This window comes from Brassica napus, unplaced genomic scaffold, assembly GCF_020379485.1.
Source record: "Brassica napus cultivar Da-Ae unplaced genomic scaffold, Da-Ae ScsIHWf_1079;HRSCAF=1538, whole genome shotgun sequence".
Taxonomy (NCBI): Eukaryota; Viridiplantae; Streptophyta; class Magnoliopsida; order Brassicales; family Brassicaceae; genus Brassica; species Brassica napus.
In genome coordinates this window covers 23252-36088 of record NW_026014503.1, presented here as the reverse complement: position 1 = coordinate 36088, position 12837 = coordinate 23252, and the positions used below count along the sequence as shown (strand labels likewise).

Sequence of the window (12837 nt, the reverse complement as noted above, 5' to 3'; positions counted from 1 at the left end):
GGTGTTGGTTACTTGATTTGTTTGGTTTTCTTGCTTCTGGATTTTCTTGTTCTTGGTTATGGTTTACTTCATTTTATGCAATCATTCCTTCGTTTTCTGCAATGTTATATATTTGACAATAAGTTGTAAACTGAAGCTGATCAATATGTTTCTCTGCAACTTTTACTCTTTAAAAAACATGAAATAGACTCTGAACTGAAGCTGCTTATAAAGCCAACGATTGTAAACAAGAATCCATAGAGTATATTAGTCAAAATAATGAAAAACAAAACTGCAAACTTAATAGATTCTGAAGAAAATCAAACTCAGACAACAAGCAACCGACAACTAGAACTTGCTCAGACACGAAGAGAAGTCCATATTCCTACGATTGCTCCTACAACTACCATAGCCACCGTTGCAATCTTTAGCTTGTGTTTCATCTCGTGTGCAACTCTAGCAATCTCCAAGTCTACCTTCTCTTTAAGCTTTTCGGACATCTGACGTTCAACTCTAACCATCTCGGACTTCACCTTTTCCATAACCCTTTCTTCAAACTTCGTAATCACTTGAGCAACCCTCTCATGTTTCGCATCCACCATCCGAATCTCCTCAATCAAAGCTTCATCAATCCATTTAAATAGATGATTCTCAGTTTTTCTCTAGCGCAAAAGAAACAAAATTCAGTCAGTATTGTATTATGAACTGTAAATCTAAGTGATATAGTATGGTTTAATCTGCAACACGAAATCAAAACAGGGACTTACATCTCTCGCGATTTCGCATCGGTAGAATCGTCGATACCTATTCTCCGCCGTCGATGAACCAAACGCGGTTATGCCCTCGCCACACCAACATCTTGTAGGCACACCATGAGTAGAGATTCGAGGAAAACGAGTAGAAGATGTTGACGAACTGGTCATTGCGATTTTGTTGCTAGATTTGCAGATAAAGAACCCTAATCCCCTTTTCTCTATACTTTACGTTCTTAAGTTTCGACAAATGAAAAGAAACTCACGTGTTTGGGGGTGTGTGGACCCGGGTTTAGGGTCGGATTTTAAACATTTTCGGGTGGGCCTAGTGGGTATAAACCGTAATTGGGTTATACTCTAAAACACTTATATTAGCTGCTCAAATACTACACTCTAATACACAAAAATCGACTTCTGAGAAGTATATGAAGACAAAATTTGAAAATACTAACCCGTAAATCATATCTTAGGAATCAATTAAAATCGTCATGTTACATATTATATTGTCAAGAAATTGTTAAACCCACAATTCTTATTTACTCTTGTTAAATACTACACTCTATAACATGGTTTAGGGTATAGGATTTCAACCAAATCAAATTTAGGGGTTCAACATCGAATTTTGGGTTCAACATTGAATTTGGTGGGTTGAACCGTAATGAATTTAGGGGTTTCAACCCGTTTTTATTTAAAATGAAAACTATCATAACAACTAACAACAACAATTAACCATGAACTCAAATAAATTAGATAGGGTTGAAACCCTATACCCTAAATCACTTAATATATTAGTTTCGAAACATAAACAATAATCGTGAACTGAAATAGTAGATCAGTTTCAAAACAATCAAAGTAGTGCATGAACTGAAATGATAAACCACAAACTATCAAAGACAACAAGCATGAACTCAAAAGAGTTCAACCGTTTTCTCCGGAGCACGCTTTGGAGGCTTAAATGTGGACATTCGATACTGCAAGGACTCATCATTTGCTGCTTCCCAAAGATCAAACGCTATCTTGTGTCGGGCTTCTTGGATGTTCTCGTCATTCACCAAAGAGAAATCTAAACCAAGTAGATGGCACTCTATGAACTTCAACGAATAAGCACCACAGTCATTGCCACTCGTGTTTAGGGCGCGCATCGGGACATAAGAAACAGCATACTGTTTGACATTAAAATCTTTCTTCTTATCTGATGACTGGACAGCCTTGACGATTCGTGGAATGAGGACGGCGAATGCTTCCACGGCCTTGTTGTTCTTCTTACCTTCACAATCAAAAACCTCAACAGTCCGGTTCACAAGATTGACGCACATAGAGATCCAATGGATTTGGTTGACACAAATAGGGATGTAGAGACGATCGACATCAACACCCCAAACCGAACCTGTGCTTCCATGATATGGAAGCTCACCTCTTCCATACTCGAGAAGGTTGTTGTCGACTTTGTACCCTCTCCTGTTCCCATCAAACTTGCCGTAGGCGGTGATGATCTGATTACTGAACATACAATTCAGAAATGTTACTCGGTTTGGCTTCCACCGACGCAATGAGGTTTTTTCCCGAAACAAATACATCATTGCCTCCATGTCCTGAAAAAGACAATGCATGTTTTTAAGGAATGAGAACCAAAAACTATTATTCAATATGTAAATTAAGTCTAAGATAAACTCACATAGTTCTTCAACCATTCATTAGGCCCCATTATACGCGAAGCCAACTCTGCATCAAATTTAGATGGCCCAATCTGAAGTACTCTGTAAATAGAAAGCAGTAGTGTGACGATGTTTGTGAGGAAAATTGAGAAAAAATAGTAAAACAATACAAATATTACTTACTTGGGCTTGAGGATCCATTCGGTTAGTTTGGAGAATTTGTCTTCTGGAACAAAAACCAATTCGTAGTCGCTGTCTTTGCAACGAACTTCTGGATCATCTATATCATTCAAGAATGGTCGGTTGAAGAAATCTTGAGATGGATCAAACCCTTTAACATGGGACTCTTGTGTAAGGTTGCCCATTGTCTTTTCTAAGTCCTCTTGGGTCCCTAAATTGACATCTAAAGTGTCAAATAAGCTGCCAAACACATCAGACAACTCTGGATCCTGGTTATAAACAGAAAAACATGACATTAATATTTTTAAAACATATATATGAGAACATCAAATACATGCAATTTCAGTACATCATTCTTACTTCAAAATATTACAAACCGCAAACAAACCATCATTCTTACATCAATACTACAAACATTTAACAAAACATCATCCATACAATAATATTACAAACCGCAAGAACAGTAACCGAATACAAACCGACAAGAAGAGAATTCAAATACATGAGAAAAGATCTACTTCTTGTTTACCTTTGTCTGAGACCTTGTCTTAGCAGCAGTTGCAGGACCACCAGTGTGAGAAGGAACCGAAGCTTTGTCGCGAGAAGCTCGAGCGCGGGAAGTAGTAGCAGGACCACTAGCGTGAGTAGACGCCGGAGTAGGAGTAGGAGCTTGAGTAGATGTCGTAGCAGCAGCATGAGTATGAGTAGATGTCGTAGCAGCAGCAGGAGTATGAGTATAAGCCGGAGCATGACCATGAGTCTGAATATAAGTCGGAGCAGGACCATGAGGCTGAGTATAAGCCGGAACACCAACTGGAGTCTGAGATGAAAGGATCGTCTGCTCTAATTTGGTAAACCGGTCTTCAATTAAGTCGCGGACCTCAAGCCCTAAGGCAGTAAAAGAAGACTTGAACATACCCTGGATATAGGACTTCATACTCTCTTCAAGATCTCTGTATTTGTCGGTTGATCTTTGGCAAAGTAACCTCTTCTTCCTTGACTCGGCTCCAATATCCCGATACTGGTTCTTTTCTTCTTTGCAGGAGACACATGGGCGGTTTCTATTTCTTCTTCCATTTCACAGTCACTTCTTTCTCCAGCCTCTTCTTCCTTTGAACCATCATCCTCAGAACTTCCGCATATGGTTGTTCAGTTTCCTGATAACCCCAAACATGCTTACTCCAGTCATACTTCTTTCTGTACATGTCAATGATCAGATCGACCCTTTCGTCATTCATCTCATCGTCTCGCTCAAACCCAGCATCAACAATGATGTTGCCATTTCCAGTTGAAGAGATGTATGGAAACACAACTCCCTACAAAAAAAACAAAGTTCAAAAGTTTAGCACAAAGATTAAGAATCATGAAATTCAATCACATTGATTAAAAGAAGCAAAACTTACAGTGGATGCAAAATCGGACTCAATACTAATAATATCTTCATAGGAAACCTTAGCAGATCCTTTCCAATTTCTGCATCTCATGCTAGTGACGCCTTCTTTGAGCTTCGTACCCAAAAGAGACCCGATGTCTGGAATAGCCTCCATCAACCAAATCTGAAGTGCATAAGAGAATCCATCTATGACATAGCTGTTCTGCGTCTTCACTTTATCCCTAGCTTCAGTAATGGAAGTCACAAGCGCATCAAAAGAGTGAAGACCCCACGAATATTTTCTCATCTTATCGAAATCCATCACGAGCTTGATGTACTTGTGTGGGATGCACACCTTCTCATCCTTCGCCATAACCAGACCAGCAATCACACACAAATACACCATCCTCAGCCTATCAACATGAGACCATGTATTACAAGACTTCAGATGCACCTTCCTGATTTGCTGTAGGCTAATTTTTCCTTTTTTCCGCAGCAACTTACTCCAAAACCCTTTATCACCTCTCCATTTATCAATATCCAAGTCAGGCTCGTCGTCTTTATATTTCAGACCAGTGATCGCATGGAATTCTTGCATTGAAAATCTGAGAGCCCTCCTAGCAAAATGGAACCACAACTCATGGCGCTTTGCGGTCAGAAACTGCTTACAAACGAAGCTGTGGATCACTCTCCCTGAATACTGAAGCTTGTGCACATAAATATCCATAACCTGAGAAAATAGCGGATCACCCAACACTTCCTTGTACTCTGCTTCAACATACTTCTCCACCTTCTTAAGTATAGAAGTTCGACAAGTGTTGTTCACCTTCTCAACTTGTGTTTCCGTTCCCTCTTTGAATAGGGTTTTTGGCAACTGATCCATCGCCATACCTGTGAACAATGAAACAAATACAATCACCACAGTCAGTACTCATAAAACAAAGTCATCATGATACAAGTTCATAATACTTAAGCGTTGACAAACAAGAAAAAGTTTGAAACTTTACTTAGCGTTCAAAAATATCAAAAGAATTAAACTTTCATAACATAGACACCTAAATCATTAACACTAACTATCTCAACTAAAATCGATACATATCAAGCACAAATTATGATAATGAAACACATATTTTAAAAAGAAAGACATGAAAATGAAGTCACCAGTTCTTATAAACTCTTATAAATCACAACACAAGGAAAGAAATACAATCACAACAGTCACGGTTCATGCCACTTTTCATCATAAAACAATCGTCCAAAGACATACATACTAGTGAAAACAAATCAAACAAAATCACCAAAGACATACAAAATGCAAACCACATACTTTACATGCTTTATAGATGTCAATACCCAATTAAATGCGAATCCATTCTCCCTCAATGTCACGAGAAACAACAACAGGTACAAGAGATCGGTTGCAACAAACAAACAATCAAAAAAGTATGCAACTTTGATAAGATAGAAGCCTAAATCATTCACATAAACTAAATTCGAAACCTATGACACTCAAACTATGATTAAAAAAAGACTCAAGTAAAAGATACAAAGACATGCAGAAAAAAATTCACAAACAAACCTGAAAAGTCTCGATTGGTTTGCTTGAAATAGAGCTGAGAGAGTATATTCCAGATCGGAGAGGAACGAGCTTCGGTTATCGGTGAGGTTCGAGCTTCAGTGGTGTTCGGCGAGTTACTTGAGAACGAGATGCGAAGTGGACGTGGTTTCTGACACTGCAATTAAGATGAAGAAGAACACCACCGGAGTCCTAGCGGGCTGAAGGAACACCGGCGACGGCGAGCTCTGACACGCCGATGACTTGAAATCGTCTTTTGTTCTCTATCGCCAAAGGAGATGACAAAATTAGGGTTCTAAGTCACGATTTGAGATTATCCCCTTTTGTTTATTTACCATCTGTTATTTTTTTTTTTACTTTTAACTTTTATTTTTAACAATTAATTTTACAAAAAACGTTTTAAGCTTAGATTAGGGACTTAATTGGGTTTACATTAAAATTTATGCTAAGTGGACAACTTCTTGTTCATATTATGGTATAGGGACAATATACTAGTTTTTTTGTTGCATATTTCCAATTTTCCCTATATATTATTAAGAGATCTACTTTTTCTCATATATTGAAATAGAGGAGTATTTGATTTTATAACATTTTTCCAAGTTTCTACATATATGTGTTCTTGCAATTTTAGGCCAATATGCAGAAGAGTTTCAGATTCTGTTCATGTACTTGATGCTATTGTGGGTTATGATCCATTGGACGAGGCCACCAAGACCGCTTCTAAGTACATACCCAAAGGCGGTTACAAGCAATTTTTGAGAGCTAATGGCCTCAAGGGTAAGAGATTAGGCGTTGTGTTTGGTTCTCTTCTTGATCATGACATCAAAACACTAAGGTAATATTCGTTATAAGTTTTGAATTTTATTTTATCATATATTAAACCAACCGAGAACTCATATAGCTCTGTTGTTCTTGGACGTAGACAAGAAGGAGCCATCGTCATTGAAAATTTAACGATACCATACACAGATAGCGGTGAAATGACAGCACTTTTGGCTGAGTTCAAAATCTCTCTTAACGCATATCTTAAAGCGCTTGTGAAATCGCCAGTCCGATCCTTAGCAGACGTTATTGCCTTCAACAAAAAAATTGCTAAAAAGGTACCATAAGCGTTAAGACTGAATTCATCATTTTTTTGGCTGTCTCAACGGAATGTAAATCAATAGTTTTACCCCAAAAAATGACTGGAAAAGGTGAAAGAATGGGGACAAGAGGTCTTCCTTGAAGCAGAAACAACCAATGGAATGGGTGATAAAGAAAAAGCAGCGTTGCTTACAATGGAAGAATTTTCGAGGAATGGAATCGAAAAGCTAATGAAAGAGAACAAGTTAGATGCGATAGTGACATATGGTTCAACGTTGAGCTCTGTCCTCGCCATTGGAGGGTATCCAGGAATCACCGTCCCTGCAGGATATGATAGTGAAGGAGTGCCGTTTGGGATTAGCTTTGGAGGATTGAGATTCTCAGAGCCAAAGCTCATTGAGATTGCTTATGGCTTCGAACAAGCAACTCTCATTAGGAAACCACCCAAATTCAAAGCTTGAGGCACCTGCGAAGTTGATACTTGGAGAAAATATATATTTCCTGTGTACAATTATTCGGGGACTCTAGGTTGTTTTAATCTCGGTGTATTTTGTGGTCCGTTGTTTAGGACTTTTGTTTCCTTCGATTGGGCTTAGTTTTTCAGGGAGATATCTTTGCAATATGAATCATATATCATTCTATCCAAAAGTTCAAAACCAGAGCTAAGTAGAGACAATTACATGTTAGTTTGTTGTTTGGTCGGAAAAGCACAACTCTCTCTCTCTCTCTCCCCTTCCCCTCTCCTTTTTCTGCTTTCAAACTTCTTCGGTTAAGAGTAGCGAAGATAGAATCACAACGTATGCAAGGAACGCAAATAATGCTATCTGTATCATCAATCTTGGATTTTCTCTCATGTTTGGTGACGTCACCGACCTGTCACAGAACCGATTACACTTTATATACTTATAACCTTACTCACATACAGCCACCAATAAGGAGATTTGGGATTTGTTGGTTTATTTTTTACCTTGCAATACGCTGAGAGAGCCGATGAAACGGTAAACTTTGGATGAAGACGATGCCAGGTCCCGTTAGTGTCGCCATTACTACGTTATCACCCTTTGGGATGGTACAGAGAAAGTCAGATATATGAGGGAAGGAACAAAACAAAACAAAACAAAAACCTGAATCTTCTTCTCTTCTTTTAAAACAAAGTTTCGTATGTAAGGGAGTGTAATGTAAATGTAATACCCCGAATACTGCTCGTCTGAGAGGAGTGTTGTATTTGATTTGGACATCGATAGAGGGAGTGAGAGCAGCGATGCAAGACACGTCAATGGTGAGAACTTCTCCTACCTCCAGAACTTTTTGTACAACTAACATGTTTGGGATAGTAATGTCAGGGGATGAGGCGAAAACTACGAACAAGCATTCTGGTTGAGATAAAACCTCACCTGAGCCACCTGCGAGGATAAAAGCAAGACCTTGTCCAGATATGCGTTGTCTCAGAAATCCCTACAACAACAATCTTAATGAGAGTAAAATCCATACAAGGATTCGTGTGATTGGTAAGAATACTAATGCATCAGAAAGATACAATATAAATGCAGGATAAAAAACTAATTGGGTAATTCCTCACAATTATATACAAGTCTTTCTCAAATGGAAATCTCTAAAAGACATATCTATAAAAATCAGGGCAATGTTTTGCATCGTCTTACCTCTGCACCAGCGGCAACAATGTTTCTTGCCCTCTGGTCAACGGAGTTGACAACCTTCACATCACTGACCGAACAAAGGAATGCATCTGGCTACAACAACAACAAAAAAAGACAAGATTCTTATAGAGCCTTGATCTTAATGAGGAAGAAGCTGAGAGTAAAGCGTCCACATTTAAGAACAGAGGCTCTACCTGGCATAAGATTTCACCTCCAAACATAGCTAAATCGATCTACAAGGTAACAAAATAAGCAAAGATCACAAAATAGACCAAGCCGTACATTTAAGGGAGATAAGCAAAACTGTTATAGTCAACTAACCGGTAGAATCCTAGCGAAATAAGGTGCAGCAACACCCACAAACCCATCGTTTGGCCCAGTATTCCGAAGAACAACGCTGGTTACACTCTTACCGAAAATCCACTGTAAGACTCCAACTTGTTGTTCAGGAGTATATGTATTCTCCATCTCAACAGACCCAGACATGTAACACATGGAACCTACAACACCGTATCAAATTAGTAACAACAATAAATCAATAAAAACCGGTCTTTCAGTACCTGGCTTAGCAATGACTCTCTCCTCTGACTTTAACATTATCTGCCAACAATTATTTGCTACAAGAGTTAAAAAAGGAGGATATGGCATCTCAAAATGAAAAGAAGAATTTGTTTACCTGAACAACTTGAGCTTCACCACCCAAAATCTGGAAAGGTGTGACTGTATCTTGTTGACTCTGCATTACAGACCTAACATTGTTATCAAATGACATAATCACATGAATACTAACTGGCCGGGTCATGCGTTCACACGTACCTAAACTAAATTGAAGGAAGCGACAACAAATTAACATGAAATTCATATGTTATTATCAGATCAACAAATAGATTACACGAACCCAGAATGTCTAACCTGGTAGACATATGGCTGGAATGGAGTTGAGAAGAACGGTGCGGCCATCGTGTCGTGAAAGCAAAACCTCTGACGAGGTTTAACGATTCTCGAGAGCACCCCCACACGATTGGATCGCAGACGAACTAGAAATTCGAAAATTCACAGAGTAGGGCGAATCAGCTGACGGAATGAAAATAAATGGATCTTACTGGCGGACGACACGTGACGCGGCAAAGTTTCATTGGTTGTGACAAGCAAAGCCACATCTCCCCTCATCACTAGGCTTAATAAAACCCTCTACGCGAGTTAGAGGGTCCATTAAACATCCTAGTGAGTGACAATTTCACAATCCTTTTGTGAGTGCAACAAACACGGAATAGAGAAACAAAAGCACTGTAAACATTGGTGCTTCACACTGCTTGCGAATTGGTTCCTACTTCCTATCACCGCGTAGCTTGAAGAGCTCATTACGTTTTCTATGGGGCTGATTCAGCTCTAGTGAAAAAGCAATTGGTTCAGTGTCATGGGCCGCCAAAGAAGTTTGACACAATGCTCTAGGACTTTGTAAAAATGAAGATTGTTCTGATAATTTTACTCAGACTAATGTTGTATCACCAATGATGGTTTCCGGTTTAATCCATTTCCAATCCGGTTAGTTTGATCAGAGGATAAACAACAATCCTTTTTATTTTATCCAAACTAACAAATTCTATTTTCAGCTCCTAGCAACAATATTAGTAAACAAAAAAAAAGAGAATTAAGTTTTAACCCATCCTAAAGGCAAACTAAAAGCATACAAATGCAAAGATAAATTTAAGAAAAATAATAATTTGTTTTTTTTCTCCCTCCTTTTCACTTCTTTTTCTTTCTTTTTTTTCACCCTAGCTGAACAAAAAGACCCTACTCAGTTAAACAACCTAACAAAGCAGATCTTATTTTACTGTGACCAAAGAAGCAGTCTAGTCTGTAAACCCCAAACCAGAGACAGAGATTATCTGCATGCAACAGTCACTTTTGCAAATCCTTACACCGCATGTACCACGTTGGTGATGTCTGAACTATCAGAACTAGGATTCGGGTGAAACGCCGACTGTCTCGTACCTAGCTTCAGTGAAAGAGACTGATCCGATTCTCCATTCTTCTTCTTGGACTCTCCAAGGCTAAGCTTAGACATACCAAGAAGCTCGTCCACATTGATAGGAGCTTTCGAATGCACTGCAGTTGGTCTAAGAATCTCGTGAGTTTCCTCTTTCTTGGTTGGTTCAGGAACATAACCAGCAGGCCATATTGGGTATGGAAACGGGTAATACGGTGAGAAGTAGGCTGGATATAGTATCGGGAATGATTGTAGTTGCGGTTGTGTGGTTTCTTCTAGTATGGACGAAGAAGAAGAAGCAGCAGCAGCGATGGAGGTTGGTTCACCGGTGGTAGAGTTTGTTGAGTCCATGGATTCACATTCATCGATCTCCAAGATTGATGGTGCTTGACGGGAGCTAGAAGCAAGTGTCTGATGAACAGAATCAGAACTTTGCATTAACGTTTCCACGGGAGTGTTCTCTGCTTCCGGTTCTTGCTGATCCATCGGTACATCTTCTCCCTGCAAGGATAGATTGCAGCATAAGGAGCCGAAGAAGAACAAAAAGGATTTGCATTTCAAGATCAAGTTCCCGTGAGAATCCAATAGAAGGCAACCCAAGCAACATACGACTTATTTAATCAAATAAACCGTAGCTTATGAACCATTTTGATTCAGTATCTCTAACCTAAACCATATCGGCGTAACGAAAGAAGGACTAACCTCATCAGGAATCATATCAAAGAGACTAGAACGTCTCTTGCGACGAGAGACATTAGATTGTCTAATGAAATACTTCTGAGCATGACTAGCAACTTGCGTTGGTGTCCTCGTATTCACATAGTTTCTTGAAATGCCACGCCAATCACCTTTACCAAGCTTCTGTAAACCTAACAAGAACATCCTGTGTTCTTCCTCTGTCCATGGAGTTCCTACAAAGCACACAAAAGCTCAAGAAAAGAATCGGATCAACGGGATATTGAATCAGAGACAGATGGATACCTTTCTTTCTCTCGCGGCTAGAGGAAGAAGAGCCAGCAACGAAATCCTCAGAAGCGTAACCATCACCACCAGCGACATGGTCAGGGACATCACCAGGAGAACCCGACCCATGCCCACCCGATCCAGAGCCCGTGTAGTGGCTAAGATTCCCCATACTAGCACTTTTCCGGATCGAACCTTCGGTGAGTCTAACGCCAAATAGCTTCACACCACGGTTGGGACATGTCCGAGAGTTGTGACCGTTGTGATTGCAGTGAGAGCATCGACGAGTCATGGCCCCGAACCTGATTTTGTTATCTTCAATCGGATCTCCGATCAGAGTTGAAACGTGTTCTTCGACGCGGATCGGATCTTAGCTGATCGCAGAAGCCCAGAATCTAATTGAGAGAGAAGGAGCGAAGACAATAATAATATCGGCTTATCTGGTCGGATTTATTACAAGACTTCGATTTATCCGACCGTACTTACCGTAAGATTTTTATTTTTCTGCTGTTATGTTTATTAGTATTTTCTATATTATAATCGAAAAAATGTTTGGTGTGTCATGTCATGGGTGGATTTTTTCCATTCTTTTTGTTTTATATGTTTCCACATCTATACTATTAAAAGAGAAGTCATGACTTTCTTAATGTATGATATTTTAAATGGATCATTTCTAGAAAGTTGTTTACATTATTTTTTTTTGTATTTTCATAACAATATCCTAACAAGATATTTAATTCTCTTTTTATTTCATCAAAATGTTATTAGATATGGATAATTTCGAAAATATATTTATTCCATCAATATATAATTATAGTTGCATATAACCATTTATAATATACTTAATAATAATAACATTTAATTATTCTAGAGTTAATACCTGCATATGATCTAATTAATAATAATAATAATAATTAATATTTATTATGCAAATAAAATCATGTTAGAATTACACCATGCAAATAATAAAATCGAATAAAAAATCATGTTATTATTATTATTTATGTTATACATTATACATGTATCAATATTTATTAAGATATTGTGTTAACAAAAATGTACTGATAAATATATAATATTTTAAAATACATTTCTATGGATTCAACCATATACTGGTTTTAATTTGGACCATTCCTTAAAATTTTATTAAATTTTACATGAAGTAATTATAATATTATAGTATTCATCTTTATAATTGAATACAAATGATTTTTTTAAAGAAAGTTCTAAACAAAATCTTTTAAAAACATTTTCAGAATTATTTTAAATTGTATATAAAAAAGTAATTAATTTTAAATTATTTATCATAAACTATAATTAGAAATTAAAGTTTATTTTAGTTTTGATTTATATATGAAAATTTAAAATTATACATAGTATTATAATTATATATTCAATGATAATAAAAATTTCAGCTGATTAATTTTCAAAAATAAAAATTACAAAGATTTTGTTAGAAAGATTCATTTTTATTTCAAATTAAAAAAAAAGATATTTTATCCAACTTAGTGTATTTCTCAAATATGATGTTTACAACAAACTTATTTTGAAGTACAATGTATTATAGTATTTTTTTTAAAGAAATTCTTTACAGTATCTCAAAAAATTTCTTCTCTACTATATAGATCC

General features: G+C 37.6%; 5 protein-coding genes across 6 annotated transcripts; 1 reads left to right on the top strand and 4 right to left on the bottom strand.

Moving 5' to 3' along the window:
* Positions 1-338: 338 nt before the first annotated feature.
* On the bottom strand, positions 339-902 carry LOC106448421 (uncharacterized protein At4g04775-like). The gene is made up of 2 exons (XM_048771253.1): positions 747-902; positions 339-641 (listed from the first exon to the last, which is right to left on the bottom strand). The coding sequence occupies exons 1-2, from the start codon at positions 900-902 to the stop codon at positions 339-341; spliced, it is 459 nt and encodes a 152-aa protein (XP_048627210.1).
* A 737-nt stretch (positions 903-1639) lies between these two features.
* Positions 1640-3503, bottom strand: LOC106448420. The gene is made up of 4 exons (XM_048771252.1): positions 3096-3503; positions 2570-2835; positions 2407-2488; positions 1640-2323 (listed from the first exon to the last, which is right to left on the bottom strand). Exons 1-4 carry the CDS (start codon positions 3501-3503, stop codon positions 1640-1642), a joined length of 1440 nt encoding a protein of 479 aa, XP_048627209.1.
* Positions 3504-5897: 2394 nt separating this feature from the next.
* LOC125595470 (probable amidase At4g34880) lies at positions 5898-7245 on the top strand. 2 transcript variants are annotated; one of them, XM_048771257.1, is made up of 3 exons: positions 5898-6349; positions 6437-6614; positions 6708-7245. In XM_048771257.1, exons 1-3 carry the CDS (start codon positions 6126-6128, stop codon positions 7056-7058), a joined length of 753 nt encoding a protein of 250 aa, XP_048627214.1. In that variant the 5' UTR covers positions 5898-6125; the 3' UTR covers positions 7059-7245. The 2 variants fall into 2 exon arrangements, with proteins under 2 accessions (XP_048627214.1, XP_048627213.1); XM_048771256.1 differs by having other exon boundaries at positions 6702-7245.
* Positions 7209-9773, bottom strand: LOC125595469. Its single transcript, XM_048771255.1, has 10 exons — positions 9168-9773; positions 8932-8991; positions 8816-8855; positions 8577-8755; positions 8450-8488; positions 8259-8348; positions 7992-8052; positions 7789-7913; positions 7565-7656; positions 7209-7470 (listed from the first exon to the last, which is right to left on the bottom strand). The coding sequence occupies exons 1-10, from the start codon at positions 9213-9215 to the stop codon at positions 7353-7355; spliced, it is 852 nt and encodes a 283-aa protein (XP_048627212.1). The 5' UTR covers positions 9216-9773; the 3' UTR covers positions 7209-7352.
* Positions 9774-9941: 168 nt separating this feature from the next.
* BNAA02G25380D (transcription factor KUA1) lies at positions 9942-11691 on the bottom strand. The gene is made up of 3 exons (XM_013841247.3): positions 11227-11691; positions 10948-11156; positions 9942-10746 (listed from the first exon to the last, which is right to left on the bottom strand). The coding sequence occupies exons 1-3, from the start codon at positions 11498-11500 to the stop codon at positions 10174-10176; spliced, it is 1056 nt and encodes a 351-aa protein (XP_013696701.1). The 5' UTR covers positions 11501-11691; the 3' UTR covers positions 9942-10173.
* Positions 11692-12837: the final 1146 nt, after the last annotated feature.